Source organism: Colobus angolensis, unplaced genomic scaffold, assembly GCF_000951035.1.
Source record: "Colobus angolensis palliatus isolate OR3802 unplaced genomic scaffold, Cang.pa_1.0 Scaffold309, whole genome shotgun sequence".
In the NCBI taxonomy this organism is placed as follows: domain Eukaryota; kingdom Metazoa; phylum Chordata; class Mammalia; order Primates; family Cercopithecidae; genus Colobus; species Colobus angolensis.
In genome coordinates, this window is record NW_012116366.1 from 1,549,267 (window position 1) to 1,575,649 (window position 26,383).

The following is a 26,383-nucleotide window of genomic DNA, read 5'->3' on the forward strand; positions in this document are numbered from 1 at the left end:
ATTACATGTCTCAGAATCATACTAAATATCCAATTATCTACTTCATGTAAAACACCCACACAAGGCTTAGCATACACTCTGCTCAATAAATGTTATTGTTACTGTTAATACAGCACTCTGCACGTGAAGTCTTCTGTCATTCAAGGGTGACTAATTATTCTCCCTTTTAAAATCTCAAACTTGTAAAATCACTTTTTTTACTCCTCTACATAGAAGATTTCTTGAGGAAAGCAACTAGAATACAGACTGTATATAGCTGAGCCTCAATAAATGCTTCCTCTGTAGTTGTACAGAATATCCATAACTTTCCATAAGTCTGAAATTATTTCAAAACAAAATGTCTAAATACAAAAGTAATGAGGAAAAAAGGAAAGATGGACAATAATCATATGACTAGATGCTCAACATCATCAGCAATTAGGAAAATGCAAATTAAAACCACAGTGAGATACTAGATATCGGGAGAACCCGCTCCCGAAGTTTAACGTGGGTTCTTTTCTATTTTTCAAGTGTCTCGGCTGGGTTGAGAAATAAAGGGAAAGAACACAAGAGAGAGAAATTTAAAGCTGGGTGTCGGGGGAAGACATCACATGTCGGCAGGATTTGTGATGTTCCCCCAGCCATAAAATCAGCAAGTTTTTATTAGCGATTTTCAAAAGGGGAGGGAGTGCACGAATAGGGTGTGGGTCACAGAGATCACATACTTCACAAGGTAATACAATATCACAAAGCAAATGGAGGCAGGGCGAGATCACAGAACCACCGGATGAGGAGAAATCAAAATTGCTAATGAAATTTCCAGCATGCATTGTCATTGATAACATCTTATCAGGAAACAGTGTTTAAGAGCAGGTAACCTGTCTGACCACAATTTATTAGGTGGGAATTTCCCATTCTAGTCAGCCTGGGAGCACTATAGGAGACCGGGGCTTATTTCATCCCATCAGCTTCGACCCTAAAAGACGGGATGCCTTAAAAGGAGCCATCTACAAGCCTACCTTAAGGGCGCATTCTCTTTCTCAGGGATGTTCCTTGCTGAGAAAAAGAATTCAGCAATATTTCTCCTATTTGCTTATGAAAGAGGAGGAATATAGCTCTGTTCCGGCCAGTTCAAAGTTACCTCTCTCCTTCCCTGAACATCGCTGTTATCCTGTTCTTTTTTTAAGATGCCCAGATTTCATACTGTTCAAACACACATGCTCTACAAACAATTCATGCAGTTGATACAATAACAGGGTCCTGAGGCGACATTCATCCTCCTCAGTTTACAAAGAAGATGACAGGATTAAGAGATTAAAGTAAAGACAGGCACAGGAAATCACAAGGATATTTATTGGGGAAGTGATAAGTGTCCATGAAATCTTCACAATTTATGTTCAGAGATTACAGTAAAGACAGGTGTAAGAAATTATAAAAGTATTAATTTGGGGAACAAATAAATGCCCATGAAATCTTCACAATTTATGTTCTGCTGCAGTTTCAGCCGGTCCCTCCATTCAGGGTCCCTAACTTCCTGCAACAACTACTAAACCCCCACTAGAATTACTAAAATATAAGGGAGAAAAAGAAAAAGCTGCCAATAGCAAATGTTGACAAGGATATAGGGCAACTAAAAGTCTCAAACATTACTGAAGGAAATGCAAACCGGTAGAAAAAAACTTCCAACTTGTTTTCCAAAGTTAAACATGTATTTACCATATGTCATACCAATCCTAAGTATTAACCCAAGAGAAATAAAAACTTACATTGATACAAAAAGTGTCTGCAAATGTTTTCAGATTTAGTCATAACCACTGAACACTGAAAACTCTAATATCTAACTGATAAATCGATAAACTGTATTACATCTATTTAATAGAATAAGATTCAGCAACAAAAAGGAATGGATTATTGATACATGCAACAATATGGATGAATCTCAAAAGTATCATGCTAGCTAAAGGAAGCCAGTCTCAAAGGCTACATGGTGTGTGTGTGTATATATATATATATGTTATATGTCTATGACATTCAGCAAAATGCAAACTACAGGGATAGGAACAGATCAGTTGCTGTCAGGGGTGGAGCCGGGGGAGGGAGGAAAATATTGACCAAAAATTGGCAGCATGATGGAATTTTGAGGAGTGATGGAATGGTTCTATATTTTGATTGTTGTCATTACAGAATTTTATGAATACATCAAAACTCACAGAACTATTATATCAAAAAGAATGAATTTTACTAAAGTACATAAATTTAAATAATATTTTTAAGTCCACAAGGAAAAAAAGTACTTTCATAGACAACTCATTTTATTCTCAGCCAGACCAGATAGGTACTATTACTCACATTCCATAAGTGAGGACACTGAAACATGCAGTAAATAAATAAATATACAAATTACATGTGGCAGGACCAAAACTACAGTCCAGATGCACTGATTCTATTCCAAACACTTCATTGACTCAATTTTCTCATGTTCCACTAAACTTCATGGGACACAATGTCCCTGAAGACAAGTAGAATCAAATAGAAGAAAGGAGGAAAAGGAGAAAAAAGATAGTTATTGGAAGAAAGCCATTTAGAATTTGGCTGTCATCCTTAAGGAATTAAAAAACAGTCTTTAATGGAAGAGGTGTGAACAGTGATCCATACAGGCAACACATTAACTGGCATTAAAGTATTAGCTGGTGATTTCTTCCATAAAAGCTTCTTAATTTTTTAATGCTAAGAAAAGGCAAAAGCAAACATAAAACATTCACAGGTAACCTTGCAACTATTGCTACTATTTCAGTGATGTCTGGTCTTCAGAACTACACTGAGAACAATGATGGTGCCTACAATTCAAAACAGATTTTGCACCTTTAAATAAACAAAATCCCAGAAGCTACCATCCAAGAATAGAAAATAAGAGCAAAACCTTTAAAAATATCTTTTCAGTTTCAAAATCAAAGAAGTAGTGGTATAATAGTTGCCAAAAGAACATACTATAATTACAACAGCTGAAGGAAAAATTGAGCTTAGTTTAACAAAAAAATGATGAAAAACTGCAATGGTACCACAAATAGCACACTTACCTAAAAACAATGGTGTCGTTTCTTCTAAAGTAGTTGCATTAGGATCTGCCCCAGCTTCTAAGAGAATCTGTACGATTTTCCAATGTCCTTGACTTGCAGCGAGATGTAAAGCACAGAAACCTTCAAAGGTCTTCATCTTAATGTAGTTTTCAGATGAATCTACGGAAGAATCAAAGCCCATCAACTAGAAGACATTACTTCTATTTCCTGGTTTTAAAAAGCAAAGATTCCAAGAGTAATTTAATGAACTATTAAAATGTCAGTAATTTATAAATGACAGGTTTCACCATTTAAAACTCTAGCAAATCAAGAAAAAGTTCTACAGAGATCCCAATGTGGACAGCTCTTTGGTATTCTTAATACACAAATCCTGCCCACTCACTCTCATTTTCTCTTCTCTAATTTTTGGGGAGTACGGGAAAAGGAGTGGCAGAAATTGAAAGGTAACACAAAAGCAATAATCTGGGGAGGATGCAGCACTAAAGATTTGCTTAAACAGAATTTATCGAAATATTAATCAATTTTATTTTTTTATTTTTAAATTTCCATAAAGGAAATGGTCTGATCTCTAGCATTACTTCCTTGTACTCAACTAATACCATCAGGCAGTTTTAAATACTCCTTTTCTAACTTAAGACTATGGTCTAATAGTTAATGAAAACTGCAGTTCTAAAAGAATAAAATGCACTCCAACACAACCAAACAGTGACATATAATAAGGAATTTATGAGTTAAAAGTTTCTGAAATATGCTTGTTATGAAAAAGCCAAGGTTCTGGTAACACTCCAACTGCCCATTATAGAAGGATGGGCTCAAAGTGAATGGTGAAGACATTTCTGATAGTTGGAATAAACTAAACAGAAAATAAAAAAAAAAAAACTTTTAAAAACATTTTCTTTAAGTGTCAGAATTGAAATGAATGCTCCTAACTGGTCATCTATTTTAAGTAATTCTTGTAATTGTAACTCACTGATGAAACAAGTAGATTAAGCCATAATATCACAGTAACAGCTTCTAAGTACATATATTCAAAGAAAATAGTCTCAAACTTTACAGATGCACAACTAAATGGCAAGATAAGGCAGTCATTATTAAAAGGGCACATCACAGAAACAGGGTTTCAGACATCAGTCAGAAGTTGACTCTTATTCAAAGTAGTCTATTGAGATTAGTCAGAGATTAGTCAGACATGACCCTTATTTCATGTATTAACCTGACAGTTTTGTGAATACAAACGACATGAAAACCTAGGAACACAAAGATATATATAGATAATTGACATTGGTAGATTGGCTCCTAACTGGGAAATTTCAATATTATAAAGACGCTGAGTCTTCCCAAAATAATTAATAAAGTTAATACAATTCTAATAAAAATGCCAGTAGAGCTGTTTGCTTGTTTTATACTTGATAAAGTAACTCAAGGTGATAAGGCTAAGGTAGTGATGCAGGATTTTTTGCTCCTTGGTTCAGCTAAAATCCAGGTTCTTATGTCACCACCAGGAAAAATCAGGCATGTGGACACACTGAAAGGTGAGGAGAGTGGAATTTATTAAAAGAAAGCTCTCAGCTAACAAAGGGGGTCCTGCCAACAGGTTCCCATTCCACAGATTGAATACCAGACCACCACACATGAGCTGAAGAGACCAGGCTCCTCCCCTCGCATAAGGCGAGAATTCCTGGTGGCTTCACTCCATTCTTCCAGTGCACAGGCAGCCCCTTATTCTGAGCCACTCCACATTGATTTATTTCCCTTCTGTGCACGTATTAAGGGACGGAATTTTTTCACCCCCATGGGCATGTTCAGGAAAGTTCCCTGTGCACAATGACCTGGGCAGCATTTGGCTGTCTCCTCTATCAGTAGGGCAGGTAAGAGTAACAAAGAATTTAGAAAAATGAACAAGACAAGCATTGAAACATGCCTAGACTTACTATATATTAAACCATGTCTTAAAGTTAGAAAAAGTAAAGTAATGTGCTCCTGGTACAAATGCAGAAAGGAAGGTACCCATCAGGGAAAGGAATCAACAGATGCAATAAGAGACTAAGAAAGATGATCGCTAAAAGGTAGAAGACGTAGACCAGTGTTATATTACAGAGGCCAAGGAACTTTCTCTTATAAAGAAGAGAAGATGTTCTCCTCCACTTACAAAGGAAAAAAAGAGATGAAGTTTAATCCTGGCCATTTAAATATTATGCCTTACAGCAGAAAGAGTGAACTTTAATGTATGCAACATAAAAAAAAAAAATCAACCAGGAGGTAAAAGGAAGGGGGATCCTAGAATAGAATGCAGACTGTGACAAAAGAATCTAATTGGAATACAAATATATGTCATAACCACACTGAGAGATAGAGAAAAAAGATGCTAGTCTATATAACTTTGATAAATGATGCTATGACTGAAAACTGTAAGACTAAAGACAAAAAGAACTGCAATAAACACTATAGTCTAGTTGGTAAAGTTGTTTCTAGGAGTAGAGATTAACAATTCTGAAACCACTCTACGTGAATATGAAGAACAAACAAATAAACAGATGGCAGATCTGCGAGCCAGGTTTCTTACTGTTGTAGAGGAACCTTACAGTTAAGGAAAGAGGAAAGGCTAGAATGAACCATGTGGTTCTGGATTAAAGTACAGACATCAGTACGAATTCATGTTTAGCTTAAAATCAATGACAGTCCATGTGGTTCTGGATTAGAGTCCAGACATCAGTACGAATTCATGTTTAGCTTAAAATCAATGACAGTCCATGTGGTTCTGGATTAGAGTCCAGACATCAGCACGAATTCATGTTTAGCTTAAAATCAATGACAGTTCAGTAGCAACAAGCACACTCAATCCTCAGATCTTGCTCCTCTCCCCTCCCCCACCTTTATTTTTGAGATGGAGTTTCACTCTTATTGCCCAGGATGGAGTGCGGTGGTGCGACCTTGGCTCACTGCAACCTCTACCTCCCGGATTCAAGTGATTCTGCTGCTTCAGCCTTCCGAGTAGATGGAATTACAGGCGCACCACCACAGCCAGGTAATTTTTTGTATTGTTTTCGTAGAGACGTGTTTTTGCCATGTTGGCCAGGCTGGTCTCAAACTCCTGGCCTCAGGTGATCCGCCCAACTCGGCCTTCCAAAGTGCTGTGATTACAGATGTGAGCCACCGTGCCTGGCCTCAGATCTTGGTTTCCAATATCATTCTCCCATAAAAGAAACCAGCGCTCTTATGAAAATGGCTGATCCCAGGGCTGAGGTGGGAAACATACAAAGAGTCTGGAGTATACCACAGGTCCAAAAAGTATAAAGTGCTCAAAAAACAAACAATGGGGGCATGTAAAAGAGACACAGGAGCCACTCTGAAAGGGCATCCTATGACCAAAACAATATCAGCAACAAAATAAATTACTTTGTATTGGATTGTAACCTAAAGTACAGGTATAAAATGAGTAATAATGAGTCCATGCAGATATAAATGACTAAATATATAAATTAATGGGAGAGAAGAGATAAATCTCCAATATAGAAGAATTCCAAATAATTTATGTAAAGACTCCTCCATCAAGGAAGTAGAGTTTAATTCTCACTTCTTGAATGCAAGCCACCTTTAGTGACTTGCATACACACTCATCTTAGGAAAAGGAAATAAAATCTCCTGTGTGATTATCTATGAAGTAAAGAAAACAAAAGGCACTTCTCACACAGGTGAGAAATAGTGAAGTCAATTTACTACTAATTTGAGATCCTGAAATACTTTACCTATAGAAAAAAAAGATATTAACTTTAAAATCACTAGACCAGGAAGGTAACATTTGAAGTTGGATTTAGGCTGCAATTTTGACTCTGCCAGAAATAATATGGGTTACACTTTGGGCCAATTACTTAAATCTCTCTGAGGCTCAGGTTCCGTAACAGTCAAACAAGGATAAATTAGCTGGACCAACTCTCAATGGGGTTCAATACAATTAGGTATATAGTCTGAATTTTTGTAAAAGATATGAAATTTAAGTACTGTCAAAGTTGTTACGAATGTAGTAAAGTCTCCAAAGTACCATTTTAAGAAAGTTTTCAGCACCCACTATAAATTAGTTTTGAAAGTTCCAAAGATAAACTGCTTTCCTTAAACTGATACATGAGCTTTAGCAAAGGGATCTTATCTACCTTGTACTGGACCATCAATCACCACCTTCTCACTCTCTTCCCTTCTCTACAGGGGGGTTTCCTGAAAAAGAAATGGCTCATCCTACTCACTGTTTTTAATGCTTTAATCTCTCTCTACCCTAAAAGGAAGGCAAGGTGATTTCTCCTTCTCATCTACTTACTGCAACTTTAAATGGTATGGGTATTAAACACATTCTTAATGGACCAACACAATGAGCACTTCAGGTCTTTCACAACTTGTGAGTTCTTTCCTGGGACTACTTGGAGAATTAGAGCCACCGCAGCTGAACCAACGCCAGCCACTGACGCCTGTGTAGCAATGACAAGAGTTGGCCCAAACACTACCAATGAAACCACACCCTATGTTTGCTGACATAAAGTGTCTTTTTACTTATGAATAAATAAACTTGCCTATTACTTCTTATAAAAGTGGTAGTGATGGGTGGTAGACCATCATTTTTGTTTTCTGCAAAGTCTAACAGGGAAAGTAAAACCACAAGGTTTTCAGTAGAGGAGATAGGTTAAGTATTAAGATCAGAATCTTTCTTAACAGCTGAGCCAGAATTTGATGACAAATTTACTACATGCCAATCACAAGTGTAATAAATGTCAAGATTATATCACCACACCATTTACACAATTTATATCATCTTACTATATTTTATTTAGGAATTATAAAGTTAGATATAAAATGATCTCCACAATACAAGGAATTTTATTATATGAAAACTTCTCAGATAACCCTCAGGAGAGACTTCATAATGCACACAAAATGCATGAAAGAAGTCAGTGAAGAGGAAGAGGTTGCAAGGTATTACAAAGAAAGTAGACACCATAAGAAAAGTGAAGAGAAAATACCTGAAACACATATAACACCAAAGGATTAATATCCAGAATACATAAAGAGCTCTTTACAGATAACGTAAGGCCTAATGCAGTGGCTCATGCCTGTAATCCCAGCACTCTGGGAGGCCAAGGAAGGAGTATCATTTGAGGCCAGGAGTTCGAGACCAACCTGGACAACATAGCAAGACCTCCCATCTGTACAAAATATAAAAAATAAAAAATTAGCCTGATGTGATGGCATGTGTCTGTGGTCCCATTTATCCCAGAGACTGAGATGGGAAGCTCACTTGAGCCCAAGAGTTGGAGGCTGCAGTGAGCCATGATCACACCACTGCACTCCAGCTTGGACAACAGAGTAAGACCCCATCTCTTTAAAAAAATTTTTTTTAAATAAAAAAATAAATAAGGTAAGTCTAGAACTTCCAAAGGGAAATCCTGCCTGTCTAATGATAACATTCTAACAGCAGAATCCAGCAATCGCTGAAGAGACCTATCATTCAGATTTACATTTACTTGAGCTACTATATTCCCTTTCTTTGCTTAAGCTAGTTTGAACTAGGTTTCTTTCACTCACTATTGAAAGAATCCTGATTAACATAGCATACAATTTAGCAGGATCTATCAATATTTTAACTTGGCATGGTGATGGTTAATTTTACATGTCAACTTGACTGGGTTAAGGGATGCCTAAATCATTTCTGGGTATATCCGTGAAGACGTTTCAGGAAGACATTACCATCTGAATCAGTGGACTGAATAAACAAGACCTGCCCTCACCAATGTGGGCGGGCATCATCTAATCCTTTAAGGACTTAAAAAAAAAAAAAAAAAGGAGCAGGCAACCCCCTTTGGGCCCCCTCCCATTGTATGGGAGCTCTGTTTTCACTCTATTAAATCTTGCAACTGCACACTCTCTGGTCCGTGTTTGTTCCGGTTTGAACTGAGCTTTTGCTCACCATCCACCACCGCTGATTGCTGTTGTCACAGACCCGCCGTTGACTTCCACCCCTCCAATCCGGCAGGGTGTCCACTGCACTTCTGATCCAGTGAGGCGGCGCCCATTGCCACTCCCAGTCGAGCTAGAGGCTCGCCATTGTTCCTACACGGGCTAAGTGCCTGGGGTTCCTCCTAATCGAGCTGAATAGAGCTATAACACTCACCACGTGGCCCAAGATTCCATTCCTTGGAATCCATGAGGCCAAGAACCCCAGGTTAGAGAACAAGAGGCTTGCCGCCATCTTGGAAGCAGCCCACCACCATCTTGCAAGCTCTACGAACAAGTCCCCCCCCACCGGTAACATTTTGGTGACCACAAAGGGACCTCCAAAGCGGTGAGTAATACTGGACCACTTTCACTTGCTATTCTGTCCTATCCTTCCTTAGAATTGGAAGAAAATACCGAGCACCTGTCAGCTGCTTAAAAATGATTAGTGTAGCTGCCGGACTTAAGACTCAGGTGTGAGGCTATCTGGGAAAGGGCTTTCTAACAACCCCAACCCTTCTGGGTTGGGAGCGTTGGTCTGCCTGGAACCAGCTTCCACTTTCAATTTTCCTGGGGAAGCTGAGGGCTGACTAGAGGCAGAAAGCTGTTGTCCCGAACTCCCACAGCCAGAAGTTTCTACTCAGCAGTTGCCCATGCATGCGCTACTACCTTTCCTTCTGACCCATACCTCCTGGGTCCTGACCACAACTTTCTTGAAAGTATAGCCCAAAATTCTCTTTATCTCTGATTCTCCTTCCTCCGATCCCTGCCTCCTAGGTACTAATGGAGACTTTCATTTCCTTTCCCAAGTATTAGAGCAAGTTGTATCTCCAAAGGGATCTAAGGAAACTCTATGCTGTGTCCTTAGGCATCTAGGCTATGAACCCAGGGAGTCTTGTCCCTGGTGTCCCTCCCAGTTTAGATATACAGCTCTTGACATGGGTAGTTATGTGGGACCCATTCCCTACCACTGTTGCCAGGGCCCCAAGTTTGTAAATGGCTAGGAGGATTACTCTCCCATTGTGTAAGATGCTCTCCTCCCCCGATTTCTACCCAGCTTACCCCTCTGCAATACAATCTCCAACCCTTAGCTCCTTGGCCAGGGCCTTAGAACTGATGACCCAGTACTTTAACAACTGGAACTGGGTCTACAACAACGTAATAGATCAGGATGAAAGCGAACTGAGTAAGTCAAGGAGAGAAGAGAGAGAGAGAAAGAAAAGAGAGAAAAGAGGGAGAGAGAGAAAAAGAGACACAGAAGCAGTAAAGAAAAAATTGTGCCCTATTCCTTTAAAAGTCAGGGTAAATTTAAAACCTATAATTGATAATTTGAAGGTCTTCCCTGTGACCCTATAACACTCCAATACTACCTTGTTGTCAGTGTAAACAAGGGCGTAGCCTGAAAACACTGAGACCACTGGCAACCCGTAGCCTTCCTATCAATAATCCTTAACCCCGTAACCCACCGAAAAAGGCACATAGGACAAATAGGAGCCATCTCTCATATTACATATCCGAAAGGACTTAATCCGGGGCAACAAAAAGTTTAAGATCGATAATTAGGGCATATTCCTGCAAGGGAAAAGAAGGACAAAGGCCCTAGTGGGCAAAAACGGTATCTCAATCCTGACTCAAAAGGTTACCTACACCTTCTCTGAAAATAATTTGCATAAGAACTGTTGTTTATGGGAATGCATCTTGATGGGGCAGCTGCGTTGTTATGAAATACTCAGGAACCCAGCCCAGCTCTAGAACTCACCCGATGGCAGAGGCAATGTTGGGCACGCTGGTAAAGGACCGTTAGAATCCAGCAGCCTGGACCCCTTTCTTTGCGGTCAAGAAAGGCGGGAAAACAGGTGCAGGACTGCTACATCAGTGAGTGTAACTAATCCGACAAGCAGAGGTCCACGGGTGGTTACGCACCCTGGAAAGGAATAAGCATTAGTACCATAGAGGACGCTTTAGGACTAATGCTCATTGGAAAATGACTAGGGGTGCTGGCATCTCTATGTTCTTTTTTCAGATGGGAAGTGTTCCCCGCAAGGCAAAAATGCCCCTAAGATGTATTCTGGAGAATTCAGCCCAGTCAGAGTGTATGTACCTTTTTCCCTGTCAGACTTGAAGAAAATTAAAATAGACTAGGTAAATTCTCAGATAACCCTGATGGCTATATTGATGTTTTACAAGGGTTAGGGCAATCCTTTGATCTGACATGGAAAGATATAATGTTACTGCTAGATCAGACACTAACCCCAAAAGAGAGAAGTGCCACCATAACTGTAGCCCGAGAGTTTGGCTATCTCTGGTATCTCAGTCAGGTCAACAACAGGATGACAACAGAGGAAAGAGAACAATTCCCCACAGGCCAGCAGGCAGTTCCCAGTGTAGACCCTCACTGGGACGCAGAATCAGAATATGGAGATTGGTGCCGCAGACGTTTGCTAACTTGCATGCTAGAAGGCTAAGGAAAAGTAGGAAGAAGCCTATGAATTGTTCAATGATGTCCACTATAAGCAGGGAAAGGAAGAAAATCCTACTGCCTTTCTGAAGAGACTAAGGGAGGCACTGAGAAACATACCTCCCTGTCACCTGACTCTATTGAAGGTCAACTAATCTTAAAGGATAAGTTTAATCACTCAATCAACTGCAGACATTAGAAGAAAACTTCAAAAGTCCGCCTTAGGCCCAGAGCAAAACTTAGAAACCCTATTGAACTTGGCAACCTCAGTTTTTTTATAATACAGATTAGGAGGAGTAGTCAGAATGGGATAAACAGCATAAGAAAAAGGCTACCGTTTTAGTCATGGCCCTCAGGCAAGTGGACTTTGGACTCTCTGGTACAGGGAAAGTCTGGGCAAATTGAATGCCTAATGGGGATTGCTTCCAGTGCGGTCTACAAAGACACTTTAAAAGATTGTCCCAATAGAAATAAGCCGCCCCCTCGTCCATGCCCCTTTTGTCAAGGGAATCACTAGAAGGCCCACTGCCCCAGGGGACGAAGGTCCTCTGAGTCAGAAGCCACTAACCAGATGATCCAGCAGCAGGACTGAGGGTGCCCGGGGCAAGCACCAGCCCATGCCATCACCCTCACATAGCCCCAGGTACGCTTGACCATTGAGGGCCAGGAGGTTAACTGTCCTGGACACTGGTGCGGCCTTCTCAGTCTTACTCTCTTGTCCCGGACAACTGTCCTCCAGATCTGTCACTATTCAAGGGGTCCTAGGACAGTCAGTCACTAGATGCTTCTGCCAGCCACTAAGTTGTGACTGGCTAACTTTACTCTTTTCACATGCCTTTCTAATTATGCCTGAAAGCCCCACTTCTTTATTAGGGAAAGACATCCTAGCAAAAACAGGCGCCATGATACACTAGAATTAGGAGGAGGAGAAAGGGTAAATATATATACAGACTCAAAGTATGCTTACCTAGTCCTCCACGCCCACACAACAATATACGGAGAGAAAGGGAATTCCTAACTTCCGAGAGAACACCTATCAAACATCAGGAAGCCATTAGGGAGGTAGGAAAATTATGTAACAAAAGACAGCAGGTGTGGTGCATCACACCTGTAATCCCAGCACTTTGGGAAGCTGAGGCAGGAGGATTACTTGAGCCAAGAGTTTGAGACCAGCCTGGGCAACAAAGTGAGACAGTTAGCCAGGCATTGGTGGTGTGCACCTGTAGTCCCAGCTACTTGGGAGGCCAAGGCAGGAGAACCGCTTGAACTTGGGAGGTGGAGGTGGCAGTGAGCTGAGATCGCACCACTGCACTCCCACCTGGGCGACAGAGCAAGACTCCATCTCAGAAAAAAAGGAAATACTGTTGGCCTCTGTATCCATGGGTTTTGCACCTGCAGATTCGACCAACTGGGATGGAAGATAATAGCATCTGTGGGATGTGGAACCCACAGATGCAAACGGCTGACTTTCTGTATCTGCGTATAAGACATTTTTCTATCTTCAGGACAGACTGCAGAACTTGAGGAGCATCCATGAATTTTGGTGTCCGTGGATATTTTGGAACCAATTCCCTGTGGATACAGAGGGACAACTGTAGAGATGAATTAAACAGCCAGTTCAAATCCCTTTAGCTAAAAGCATGCCCAAGTTTACTCAGCAGATAAAGGAAAAAAATCTGTAACATAAACTATGCTATTCCGATATGAAGAAGAGACGTTAAGAGTTTATTGGAAATGAGCTTTTTGCCTCGAAAAGGATATTCAAACTCACGTCTTTGTTACTACAAATAGTCTGGGAACTCAAGCTTTACAGTTAATTTCAAACAGATTCTGAAAACATATCTTAAGCATTTGAAATTAGAGGAATAACATCTATTTTTCCAGTATCTTCAAAAACTCAACTATAATAGACACTAGACACTTGAACATGTGATTTTAAAAACAATCATGACAAATTTCCTGCAGTACGATTTAGGGAGTTTAGCCTTACCATCTCTTAGCCGTTACGACAAAAAAAAAAAAAAAAAAAACCACCTACCACTACCAAAAACAATGTAAAGATTATTTCCTTTCCTGTCCAGGAGGTAACAAATTAGTAGTTCTGATGAGCTATGGACCCAGAAGTCTATATTTTAAGCACCTATACCTGGTGATGATAAGTATGCAGGGAAGAGGGTCTGAATTTCCATGATCAATGAAATGTAAATGGTTCTCTGAGTGTTACAATGCAGAGTATTATAGTCAACCTCAGTTTAACTGAATGCTATAAATTCATTCAATTAAATGTTAGAAGTATGGTATGAGAGAAAAAAAGGGCTTCAGAGTCAGAGAAATGGGTTCAAACCAAATGCCCTAGTTTATTATGTAACCTTTTACAAGTCAGCTTCTCTGAGCCTTGGTCTTTTCACCAATAAAATGAGGAGAATACTGCCTCTAACACCACTTTTATAAATATTAGATAAAGAAGATAAACTTGAGCATGTGGCACAATGACTATTACAAAGCAATGCTCAATCCACCATCTGTTTTCTTCCTACCCCCTCTCTACTAAATGTCAGAATCTCACCTTTAGTCAGTCCCCTTCACTCAGTAGCGTGCTGGTTAACATTTAACAACTAGCTGTCCAGGAACAAGAAAACCCAGTTTATAGCACTGGTTTGTAGCACTGGCTTATTTCTGTGCTGTAAATACTCATGCTAAGTAGTTGTAAAGATTCCCAAAAGTATTAAAAAGTGTTTAAAAAGAAAAAGATTAATTCAATCAAAACACATCCTCAATTTCAGTAGAATTGCTCTTTCTGTTTGGTAAAGGAAGAAAGAATAAACATGACCAGTAACTACCAAATGCTTAAATTCAAACAGCAGACTACTTCTCCCACGTCACCTAGCTCGGTCAATAAAAAGACGCCAGACAGAGGCACTTGCACATAAAATGTCCAACTAGAATATCATACTAATTGAATCCAAGGCAAGTAATCTTACTATCCTTAATAAATAAATTCAGGCAGTTATTTTATGACTATAGAAAGGGAAACAAATATTGCTGTTAATAAGTTATGTACTATAATTTTTATTATGTTTTATTAACCCAGCTTGTAAGCGAAGCCTCCATACCTTAAATTTACTTTACCTGCATTAATTAACATCTGCAAACATTCTACAGAGTTGTGATAAGCTGCTTCATGAATTGGCATCCATCCCCTGTTATCAGCAACATCGACACTTCGGCCCTTTTTAAGCAGCTTCTTTAAGGCTTTAACATTGCCTTCCCTGGCAGCAAGTCCAACCGTAGAGCATGTGTCCGCATAAGCCTCTGTAAAATCCATTTGTTTGACCAGTCTACAAAACAAGGTAGAAGGATAATACTATAGTCAATAAAACAACACTTCACTCCTAGAGGTTAGCAGATCACGGTGGGCCTGTCTAGTATCTCTCACATGACTGCTGAAGAAGGGCCCACAATACAGAAAGTGACTACCATGCCACAGTCTCTGCTGGTGCCTAAACCAGGAAGTTTCTCTGTTTGGCAGATTAGAATTCCTTGGAATGTTCCTACTAAAAACATGAAGGGACTTTTAAGTGTTCTATCTTTCCTCCTCTGGAAATGCAGCAGGCTCCTGCTCCTGTTCATACCCCACCACAATGTACTCTTAGGTGCTCCATTGATGAGAGCACCTCTACTTAATCCCCAGTGTACACTACATTATGCAGAGATGACCATTCAACTACCAGCAACGCTCAGTCTCAATATATAGCCCTCTATAGGAAACAATTAAACCCAAAAAGTCCACAAAAGCAGTGAAAGATAGGTGTCATTCTAGTCTTCCTGCACCTGCTGGTCCCTTCTAGAAGAGGTTAAACACTCAGGTTCTCTACACTTGACCAAATAGTCCTACTGACTGCACATATTGAAACCAACAGAGAACACCATAAAGAGATGAGCCCCACTTTCCTACATAGCCCAGGAAGTTCTTAACAGAGTTCTTGCCCACATCATCATCTCCCTCCAACGCCCACTTCAAGTTCTCCTCCAGTCAGAGTCCAGTATAGCTCTCACGTGACTCTCTCGAAGACACAATTTCTTGTTAGTGACTCTATGAAGCAGTTTGGATATGGAATACATATTTGATTACATAACTATTGTTAATTTTCTTAGATGTGATAATGGCATTACAGTTATTAGGAAAATGTCCTTATTCTTTTTTTTTAGGGAACTTGTTCTAGGATGAATGTCCTTATTCTTATAAGACACATGTAGAGTATGTGGCAGTAAAATGTCATAACACATGCAACTTACTTCAAATGTTTTCCATTTAAAAGTATAGAGTAAAAAGGAAGTAAAGCAACTGTGCAAAATGGTAATTATTGGATCCAGATGAAACGTATTGGTCATTACACTCTTTTTATCTAAGTTTTCTGTATATTTGAAATTTTTCAGAAAAGAAGGGTTAGCAAACATGTCAGGCAATTTGAAACTACAACTTAGAGAAAATAGGAAAAGACTTGTTTTTCGTTTGTTTGTTTGTTTGGTAGCAGCTTCCGCTGATTTCTTTATAAGAAAAGAAATAATACCCCTTGAATCTGAGTGTTTTAGCATTCAAGACCATAGTATAAAAATCTTCAAGAAAGAACAATCGCTTGCTAAGGCTTCTGTTTTCACACACACAGACACAGCCATGATAGTCCAAGCGAGTTTCCTAAACAATATTTTGCAGCAAGAGCTCTAACGAGCAGATCTTCAAAAAATTTTAGGATCCCTGACGCCTTGGAGAAACTCAAGAAAGCTGTAGTTTCCCCTCAGAAAAGTGTACACCCCAAATTTTGTACACAAATTCAGCAGGTTCCCCAGCTCGTTTCCAAAGCCTTGACAGGGGCCCCAAGTTAAGAACATCTGCCTGCTCTTTTGTGAACAAGCCACTGATAATACTAAAGATGAATAAATTTGTGTAAAATGTAAATATATAAACAATTCCCATTGAAATGACACATAGTCTTTCACAGGCGTAAACTTCTATTGTAAACTTCCTGCTTTTATTTGAAAGGCAAAAGACATTCTTTTGAGAACATAAAATCATATATGGATTACATTCCTCCAGCTGCCGTTATATAGGCAAAAATCTAATTTCCAAAGCAGAACAAAACGTGTTTCTAGGTGCTGCCTGCGGTGCAGGTACACCGCCTCCGTATCTCGACACTACGAGCGACGACTTCTGCCCTTTTCTCCTTCCTCGCCCCCGTTAGAAATAAGTCCAGTTCCAATTTCAGAGCCAAATAGCTCCAAAAAGCATTGTGGGTGTTGTAGTTTTCTGTACACGCGCACTAAAGGTAGGTTAGGGTGATTTACGGAGGCTGCAAAAGAATCCGTTGCTTACTACACCGAAGGTTAATGCCGCTTGACTCCCTAATCAAGGAAATAAAATAAAGCTGAGACTCACTCGGAAAACCTTTCTGGATCCAAACTCCCAGTGCGCTTTGCGCCCCAAGTGGCCATCGCGCCTGCGCCCCGCGCAGCCGGTTACTCGCTTACCGGAGGCTGCAGTCTCCCGCGGCGCGGCGACAGCTAGGGTTCACCGTCGCCGTGGCAGAGGAGCCGCGAAAAGATGTGGGTTTTTGGTTACGGGTCCCTGATCTGGAAGGTGGATTTCCCCTATCAGGACAAGCTGGTCGGATACATCACAAACTACAGCAGGCGCTTCTGGCAGGGCAGCACGGACCACCGCGGGGTCCCCGGCAAGGTGAGGCGCCGGCTAGCTCCCCACACTTACTGCCCCCCGGACCCCCGCTCCCCAACTCCACACACAGCACCCACACTCTAGGGAACCACACCTTAGCGCTTCATGGGGGCCAAGCACATGGCTTGGGGTAACACTTATTTCTGTAGATTTTCCCTGCCACCTGCCCGCCATCTCTAACCCAGACCGGGCACTCCTTCGGAGGCTGCTTAAGATGCCGGTGGTTAGTTTCTAGAGGCGGCGAGAAGCGCGGGCACAGGCACACGAGCTCGCGCCAGGCTGAGTGCGGAGAGGGGAAAAAAAATCCCACTGGCGGGAAGATGAATTTTCATGTCACTACATAGTTGAAATAGTAAAATCAAGTTGCAAATTCAGCTTTTTAGCAATAAAACTTGTTAGCATTTCTGCGTTCTAGCCGACTTTCATGGGTTTGCGATTAAGCGTGCATGTTACTTACAGGATTTCTTTACATCTTTCAAAAGTTTTATTTTCTGACACCTAGGATTGCAGAACGAGTTTCCGAAATTTTCTGTAGTTATTGAGGAACTCACTTTGGTTTTCAGGTACTAGCGAAGTTAAATGAAGTTCTGGTTATATAAGTAACACAGTACCAAACTCATTACTATATCCAGCATTATTTTAATGTTACTTTCTTGATGCTTCTCATAATGTGAAATGTAAGTTCTTTGATCCACTTTTCAGTCGGTCATACAAAGGCATTAATATATGTATAGAGAATTAGCAGCAGCTCATTGCTTATGCAAATCAGCTTTGTACTGGCTACAAAACTACTAACCCATAAGGAAAACTAAGACTGAGGTAAGTAATAATTTGGAAATTGGTCAATGGAAAGGGGAAAAGATCAAAGCTCTAAAGTAGTTTGCACCTGCTCATAAAAGAGACACGGGATTAAAATCACGAAAAGAAGCTGAGTTAGAAACCATTCTATCTCAACTACAGTTGGTCAATTAAGAATTTGGCTTTTAAGTAGACTATACTGGCCTATTGGGACATTGGACACAATGACCTGAAAAGAGGCAAATGGCTTAAGGTAAATGCACATTTATAGAACAACAGAAATGTCATGGACAAAGTATCTCCAAGAATGTTCTAAAACAATATTCAAGACGTTAAAGAATTAAGCTAAATAAAATGGCTTCTGAGTTGTCAGTTTTGGCGGGGCCCAGTGGCTACGCCTGTGATCTCAACACTTTGGAAGTTTAAGCCACGAGAACTGCTTGAGGCCAGGAGATTGAGAATTGTCAGTTTTGATACAAATATTTAAAATTGCCATTCTGAAGAGAAAAACTTTAGCCCAGCCTCCAATTATAATGGCCAAATATTAAATATTTATGTATATGGCTATAACAACATACTTTATTACTCTAGTCTTGACCAAAACGTACAGTGTATTACATAACACATTCAGATATGTATGCTGTCAGAACAGACTGATGATCAGAAATTGCCTAGTCAACACAACAGTCCATGATTTTTTAAAAGGAGAAAGGAGCTGGGCCAGGCACAGTGGTTCCCGCCTATAATCCCAGCACTTTAGGAGGCCAAGGCAGGTGGATCCCCTGAGGTCAGGAGTTCAAGACCAGTCTGACCAACATGGAGAAACCCCGTCTCTACTAAAAATACAAAATTAGCTGGGCGTGGTGGTGCACGCCAGTAGTCCCAGCTACTCTGGAGGCTGAGGCAGGAGAATTACTTGTACCCGAGAGGCAGAGGTTGAGGTGAGCCGAGATCGTACCACTGCACTCCAGCTTGAGCAACAAGAGTGAAACTCTGTCTCAAAAAAAAAAAAGGAGCTAAAAAAAAAAGTTATTTCTGATCACCTAAGACTCACTGCACCTTAATACCATACTTAGTCCATAAGCTCTATTTATTTCATATGTTAGTTTGCATTCTAGAATGACAGTATAAGCTACTGGAACCAAGAATCAAGAGTTCCTCTTCTCCATAGCACACAGTAGGTATTCATAAATAATTTCTAATTAACTTTGAAATTGAAAATAATATGGCAACATCTACTTGACCCTCACCAATATATGTATCCTCACTGTAGCATTATCTTAAAAACAAGTCAGAAATCTAAATGTCCAAGAACACAGGAGTGTTTATAGTTCATCAATGACACAGTATTATGCAACTATTAAAATGTATGAGAAGACTAACAGGAAAATTAAATGAGAAATCATAATCCAAAATCCCATGTGTTCCATGATTACGAATTATCTATATGAACAGATAAAGACTAGAAGGAAATAGCAACAAAGATGACACAAATGCCTGTATGATTTAGGCTCACTATGTGCCAGACACTGGCCACACAAGTAGGTAAAATTGTGGCTTATGACTCAACATTCCCACAAATGATGTTAAGGTATCAGTACACATACAGCCTTTGGTACTCTGTGGATGACTTTTATTTAAAAAAGAAAAAAAAAAAGAAAGCAGGCACTGATATGTGTCACCTTTGTGCCTTAAATTATGGAACATTCCAAGTCTGAACTTTCTCTAAGGCTTTCCATTTATAAACAAAGATTGTTTTATCAGTCTTTGAAATGGGAAAACAAATAAAACTTGTTTTGGCTTCATAATATATCATTTCAACCTCAAGCTGAATAGTAAAAAGTGAAAGTTTCCATAATATTGTTAACTGACCTGTGTTAAAACCAGAATGGGAAAATAAAATTGCCTAGAACACAAGTGATTGTTCCATATAAGAACTAAACGAATAGGCCAGTTCTAATACTGACCTTTCAGTAGGGCAAAGTAAAGTTCATTTATGAATGTAAAAGGAATGCCTACCTTGAAGCACCATTACCATATACAGAAAGGTAAGAACCCTTCATAACTCAGAATTGTAAATCACTCAATCTCTAGCACTTAAAAACAGTGGTTCTTAAAGTATGAGCCCCAAAACAATTTCTGAAATCAGCGAGAAGTTGTTACAAATGCAAATTCTTAGACAGCTCCAGACCTACAGAATCAGAAACTCTGATGTGTGGCCTCACAATGTGTTTGTCAAGCCCTCTAGGTCATTTTGATCTACACTAAAAGTTTGAAAGTCACTTCCCTATATATAGGAAAACACCCTTTATGTCATTTTTTTTTTTTTTTCTCTAATAAAACTATAGGCCAGGCGCAGTGGCTCAGGCCTGTAATCCAAGCACTTTGGGAGGCCAAGGCGGGTGGATTACTTAAGGTCAGGAGTTCCATACCAACCTGGCCAACATGGTGAAACCCCTGTCTCTACTAAAAATACAAAAATTAGCTGGGCATGGTGGCGGGCACGTGTAATCCCAGTTACTCGGGAGGCTGATGTGAGAGAATCGCTTAAACCCGGGAGTTGGAGGTTGCAGTGAGCCGAGATTGCACCATTGCACTCCAGCCTAGGCTTGTTCCTAAGGGAAAAACCAGAATATTTATAATTACTGCTTCCATTTGCCTTTCATTTTAGATGACCTTTAGTTACTGGTATGTTTTCCAATATATCCATGTAAAGTGAATATAATATACCTAATATGTATAAATTCATGGAAATCTTTTAGAAATAAGGCCAACACAGTCTCTAGATGAGGTAGGTTCTCTTAATTCACTTTAGCTTTATCATAAAAAATAACTGCTTAACAAATAGTGCTTCTTATAAGCAAATATAGTTCATATAGTCCATGTCAAAAATGTTGCTAATACTCAGCTACTTAATGAACTTTATTAATTCAGAAAAAAAATTTGTTTACCTTTTTCAAAACAGCCTGGAAGAGTTGTGACTCTTGTTGAAGATCCTGCGGTATGGTATAAATATTCTTTTTGTATAATTTTAATTTTATAAAATGTTGAGATGTTTCTCAGTTTCAATTTGATTAACAATCAGTACAGACAATTTGAACTACCCTAAGTTTAGAATTCTTCTCTGTATTTGTGGGTTTTTTTCGTGTTTGTGAAAAATGAGGCCAGTAGGAAAAGTTAGAATGCAGAGTGCAAGGTAGACAACAATGTACAAACAAATGGCATGTAGTTTTCGTTTTTGTGGGGTTTTTGTTGTTGTTGTTGTTGTTTGAGACGGAGTCTCGCTCTCTCGCCCAGGCTGGAGTGCAGTGGCGCGATCTCGGCTCACTGCAAGCTCCGCCTCCCGGGTTCACGCCATTCTCCTGCCTCAGCCTCCCGAGTAGCTGGGACTACAAGTGCCTGCCACCGCGCCGGCTAATTTTTTGTATTTTTAGTAGAGACAGGGTTTCACCATGTTAGCCAGGATGCTTTCAATCTCCTGACCTCGTGATTCGCCCGCCTCATCCTCCCAAAGTGCTGGGATTACAGGCGTGAGCCACCGCACCTGGTCATGGGTTTTTTTTAAAAACAAGTTTATTAGAATTTTGTGGTCCCCTTTGACATTAATGGAAATAGCCCCCGGACAGCCAGACCACCACCAATAATTAAATGGAACTCTTAAAAGCTCTCTTCACTTTTGCTACTAGTCTCATTTTCAGCAGAAATCTAAGTGAGGAATTATTTTCTTTATTGCTTAATTGTATCAATAGCACTTCTGTGTTGTGTTTTGTTTTTGTTTTTTTTAAGTTCAGAAGTACATGTGCAGGATGTGCAAGTTTGTTACATAGGTAAACATGTGTCATAGGGGTTTATTGTACAGATGATTTAATCATCCAGGTATTAACATTAAGCCTAGTATCGATTAGTTATTTTTCTAGATCTTCTCCCTGCTCCCATCCTCCGCCCTCCAGTAGACCCCAGTAGCACCTGTGATTTTAAAACTGGTTTGGAGCACCAGAAAGTTTTATTTAACCAACAACCTCAGTTTCTTAAATATTTTCAATCATTTTATTGGGGTACAGATTCAGAATTTTATATTGTGAAATTAAATGTTTAACTTTGGAAAGAACTTTAATAAACAAAAATCAAGCAGTTAGTAATGGCAGATAAACAATGGTGTGGATTAGGAAATGCTTTCATAATTTATACTATGAAAAGCATTTATAAAAAAGACCTTCAAACTAGTAACTAATAACTCCTAATTAAACAGTTAATAAACAAATGGCACTTTGTTTCTAGAATTTTTTAATAACCAAGTGAAAGCCTCGTATTTTTCATTTCAGTCTCATTATTTAAAAAAAAGACCAGGCCAGGCGCGGTGGCTCAGGCCTGTAATCCCAGCACTTTGGGAGGCCGAGACGGGCGGATCGCGAGGTCAGGAGATCGAGACCATCCTGGCTAACACGGTGAAACCTCGTCTCTACTAAAAACTACAAAAAACTAGCCGGGCGAGGTGGCGACGCCTGCAGTCCCAGCTACCTGGGAGGCTGAGGCAGGAGAATGGCGTGAACTCGGGAGGCGGAGCTTGCAGTGAGCTGAGATCTGGCCACAGCATTCCAGCGTGGGTGACAGAGCGAGACTCCGTCTCAAAAAAATAAATAAATAAATAAAAGACCAAATTTTAAAAAAATTTAAGATAAAATATCTTGCTGTGCCTATGATACAAAGAAATTATTCACAATGGAGATTTTAAAGTGCTTATTTCCTTTATTGTTTAGTATGTTCTTCTGTGTACTTTAAGTGAAGAAAAACTGTATTGACTTTTTTGGTTGGTTGGTTTGTTTTTGAGACAGTCTCACTCCATTACCCAGGCTGGAGTTCAGTGGCGCGATCTCAGTTCACTGCCACCTCTGCCACCCACGTTCAAGCCATCCTCCTGCCTCAGCCTCCCGAGTAGCTGGGATTACAAGTGCCTGCCACCGCACCTAATTTTTGTATTTTTAGTAAAGACAGGATTTCACCATCTTGGCCAGGCTGGTCTTGCACTCCTGACCTCGGGATCCACCCGCCTAGGCCCCCAAAGTGCTGGTATTACAGGTGTGAGCCACGGCTCCCAGCCCACTTTTAGGAATATACAAGATATGGCCAGGCATAGTGGCTGACGCCTGTAATCCCAGCACATTGGGAGGCCGAGGCAGGCAGATCACTTGAGGTCAGGAGTTCGAGACCAGCCTGGCCAACATGACAAAACCCCTTCTCTACTAAAAATACAAAATTAGCTGGGCATGGTGGTGCATTCCTGTAATCCCAGTCACTCGGGAGGCTGAGGCAGGAGAATTGCTTGAACCCGGGAGGCTGAGGTTGCAGTGAGCCAAGATCGTGCCACTACACCACAGCCTGGGCAACAGACAAGACTTCATCTCAAAAACAAACAGAAAAGAATATATGAGATACTTCTTAAATCACAACCTATCTTCATTTATTTTAATTAGCCTTATAAATACTACTGTATTCTTTTCATTTTTCAACAGGGATGTGTATGGGGTGTTGCTTACAGATTGCCAGTAGGAAAGGAAGAAGAAGTAAAAGCATACCTTGACTTCAGAGAGAAAGGAGGCTACAGAACCACAACGGTCATTTTTTATCCAAAAGATTCCACAACAAAACCATTCAGCGTATTACTATATATTGGAACATGTGATAATCCTAATTATCTTGGTCCTGCACCTCTGGAAGACATTGCTGAACAAATTTTTAATGCAGCTGGTCCAAGTGGAAGAAATACAGAATATCTTTTTGAACTTGCAAATTCTATTAGGAACCTTGTGCCAGAAGAAGCAGATGAGCATCTTTTCGCTTTGGAAAAATTAGTAAAGGAACGTTTAGAAGAGAAACAGAACCTCAATTGCATATAAAGAACTAATCATTGACTTTTCTAAACAAGCAGAGCTTTTAGTCTTCGGAGAATTATCTTCAGTGCACGATGGCAATATGATTTGGAAATACGTTTACTTAAAGATCTTATTTTTAATGTAGTCAGGATATTATCTAAACTTGTATTTTAACTGGAAATGTCCTAAAACACATATATTCAAAAGAATGGGATACAGTGAAAGAAAAATTCAAATTTTAATAACGTAAAGATTTCCTAACTTTATGCTATTGAACACTTACTCATTAGAAGTAAGTTATTTAGAAAAATACAGTGAAGGACTCAGTTCAGTCTTGTTTTTATCAGAGTAACAATAATCCTGTTTCATATCCTAATACTATGTTGAAGTTCTAAAGAATTAAACCAAAAGTCCAATAAACATAAGGTTATGCCTTCAATATATTCCTATACAATTCTGTAACCATGGTTTAAAATATACAAGCTTAAAATAATGTGATTAGAAATACACAATAATATGAACAGTATTTCAGCCTTAATTGTGAATTTCCTTATTATTCAGGTATTAAATGAAACCCTTTCAGTTTTAAGCCAAAAATTGGCTTTTTTTAAATATAAAAATTTCATTGGAAGTGTAATGTACTGTACCTCTTCTTTTTTAAATAAAGGCATTTTACTATATGGAAGGTAAAAAGCATAAATTACATTATACAAATCGTGATCACTAATGATGTGGTCTGTCACTCACTTTGTATTAATCTTATACCAAAACTGAAAAAGATGGGTTTTTTCATAATACAAATTAATGGCATATATAATGAAAATTTAGTTTTTAAAACAGCTTTTGGAATTCTTTGTCTTTCTCTCTCTCTCTCTCACTCTCTCGATGTGTGTGTGTGTGTGTGTGTGTGTGTGTGTGTATTTTTTTTTTTCTTTGCAGCCTGCAGTCTGGCCATTCCACAGGCTGGAAAGTGTAACCTCTGGCAGAAGCCAAGAACAGGCACTTCCTGGAATTATAATTTTGTTTTGTTTTTTGAGACCAAGTATCGCTCTGTTGCCTAGGCTGGAGTGCAGTGGTGCCAGTCTCAGCTCACTGCAGCCTCCACTTCCCAAGTTCAAGGGATTCTCCTGCCTCAGCCTCCCGGGTAGCTGGGATTACAGGCACGTGCCACCACACCCAACTAATTTTATTTTTAGTAGAGACGGGGTTTCACCATGTTGGCCAAGCTGGTCTCGAACTCCTAACCTCAGGTGATCCACTCACCTCAGCCTCCCAAAGTGCTGGGATTACAGGTGTGAGCCACCATGCCTGGCCTATAATTTTTTATTTGTATAAATTTATGGGCTACAAGTGCCATTTTTTTACATGCATAGATTGTATTTTTTTAAGAAGTAGCATTACCTGATCATTTGTACATAACTTTTTTTTTCTTTTATCTTGTCACCTAAAGAAGAGTATCAATTGGGTGTATGCTGCTACTCAACTAGGAAACAAATTATTAACTCACACAGAATTAATTTTGATACAAACTATTCAGGTTATTCCTGATTATAGGTTATTTCTTTCTCAATAGGATATATAATCTCTCTAGAATCTTTCACCATAAAAACTTCAGTATAAAACTAAATGTAATATGATACTTACTAAAAGCTCCTTAAACCCAGTCATGATTAATAATTAGTACAGAAGTTTTTCACATAAAACTGTCCTACATGTCCTTTTCATGTTTTCCTGTTTAATATCTTAGTAATTTACTCAGCTACATAACTACTTTAAATATCTTCCAACATTTTAAATATTAGTTTTCCAGAAGGCATTTAACTTGTCCTGTAAAAGAGAAAGGGTGATAAATTTATTAATGAATATCTCATAAGGATGTGCTAGGCACTTTACATACAGAGGCATATGTCCTCATTTTTTGGGTAATTCCTCTAGCTTGTTTCCATTGTAACTTGCACTCAGTTATGCATCTAACATGGCTAAAATCCAGGTTGCTCTGACTTTGGAGCACAGGATTCTTCTATGATATGTTTTTAAAAACCCATATGAACTTAACTTTTCTTACTACCCTGCTTGTTTTTTCAGAAGGTAAACAAGATTAATGATTAAACCAGATTAATGATTAATTTCATGTGTATAATGAAATAGTATGTAACTGGTTACATAAAGATGTTTGAGTTAATTTTGACAGATGTGTATATATTCCCACAAATATAATGAGCCTATCTAAGATTGACATGCTCAGAATCATGATAGTCAATGCAGAGATCTAGTTTTTCATTTTACAAAGTCCAAAGGAGTACGTGACTCCTCAAAGTCAATACCACTTAATAACTAGCTTACAAAATATCAAGAGGGAGGGATTACTTTGGGATCCCCATTTATACATCTTTCTAGGTTTTCCATTAGAAGTTAAACTAGAAGATTTGTGAATATACACGTGGTATACCATCATCACTTACAGGGAGATTGTGTTCAATCTCCCAGCCCAGGG

General features: G+C 39.4%; 2 protein-coding genes across 5 annotated transcripts in view; one reads left to right on the forward strand and one right to left on the reverse strand.

Moving 5' to 3' along the window:
* The window catches only part of ASB3 (ankyrin repeat and SOCS box containing 3), a 116,308-nt gene that overhangs the window by 77,342 nt on the left and 12,583 nt on the right, over nucleotides 1-26,383 (reverse strand). For 2 of the 4 annotated variants that reach the window (XM_011950574.1, XM_011950575.1), the window contains exons 2-3: nucleotides 14,620-14,828; nucleotides 3,057-3,215 (exon numbers count right to left, since the gene is read on the reverse strand). In XM_011950574.1, coding sequence (XP_011805964.1) covers nucleotides 3,057-3,215; nucleotides 14,620-14,815 — 355 coding nt within the window. In that variant the 5' untranslated portion in view covers nucleotides 14,816-14,828. Of the gene's footprint in view, nucleotides 1-3,056; nucleotides 3,216-14,619; nucleotides 14,829-17,315; nucleotides 17,435-26,383 lie in introns of those variants that run through there. The other 2 variants (XM_011950573.1, XM_011950576.1) reach the window with 2 other exon arrangements.
* CHAC2 (ChaC, cation transport regulator homolog 2 (E. coli)) lies at nucleotides 16,986-23,913 on the forward strand. The gene is made up of 3 exons (XM_011950571.1): nucleotides 16,986-17,224; nucleotides 20,985-21,020; nucleotides 23,530-23,913. Exons 1-3 carry the CDS (start codon nucleotides 17,090-17,092, stop codon nucleotides 23,911-23,913), a joined length of 555 nt encoding a protein of 184 aa, XP_011805961.1. The 5' UTR covers nucleotides 16,986-17,089.

Coding starts and splice junctions, on each gene's coding strand:
- CHAC2 (XM_011950571.1), top strand. CDS start 17,090: ATGTGGGTTTTTGGTTACGGGTCCCTGATCTGGAAGGTGGATTTCCCC. Junction 17,225..20,984: donor ACCGCGGGGTCCCCGGCAAG/GTGAGGCGCCGG, acceptor TTTTCAAAACAG/CCTGGAAGAGTTGTGACTCT. Junction 21,021..23,529: donor CTCTTGTTGAAGATCCTGCG/GTATGGTATAAA, acceptor ATTTTTCAACAG/GGATGTGTATGGGGTGTTGC.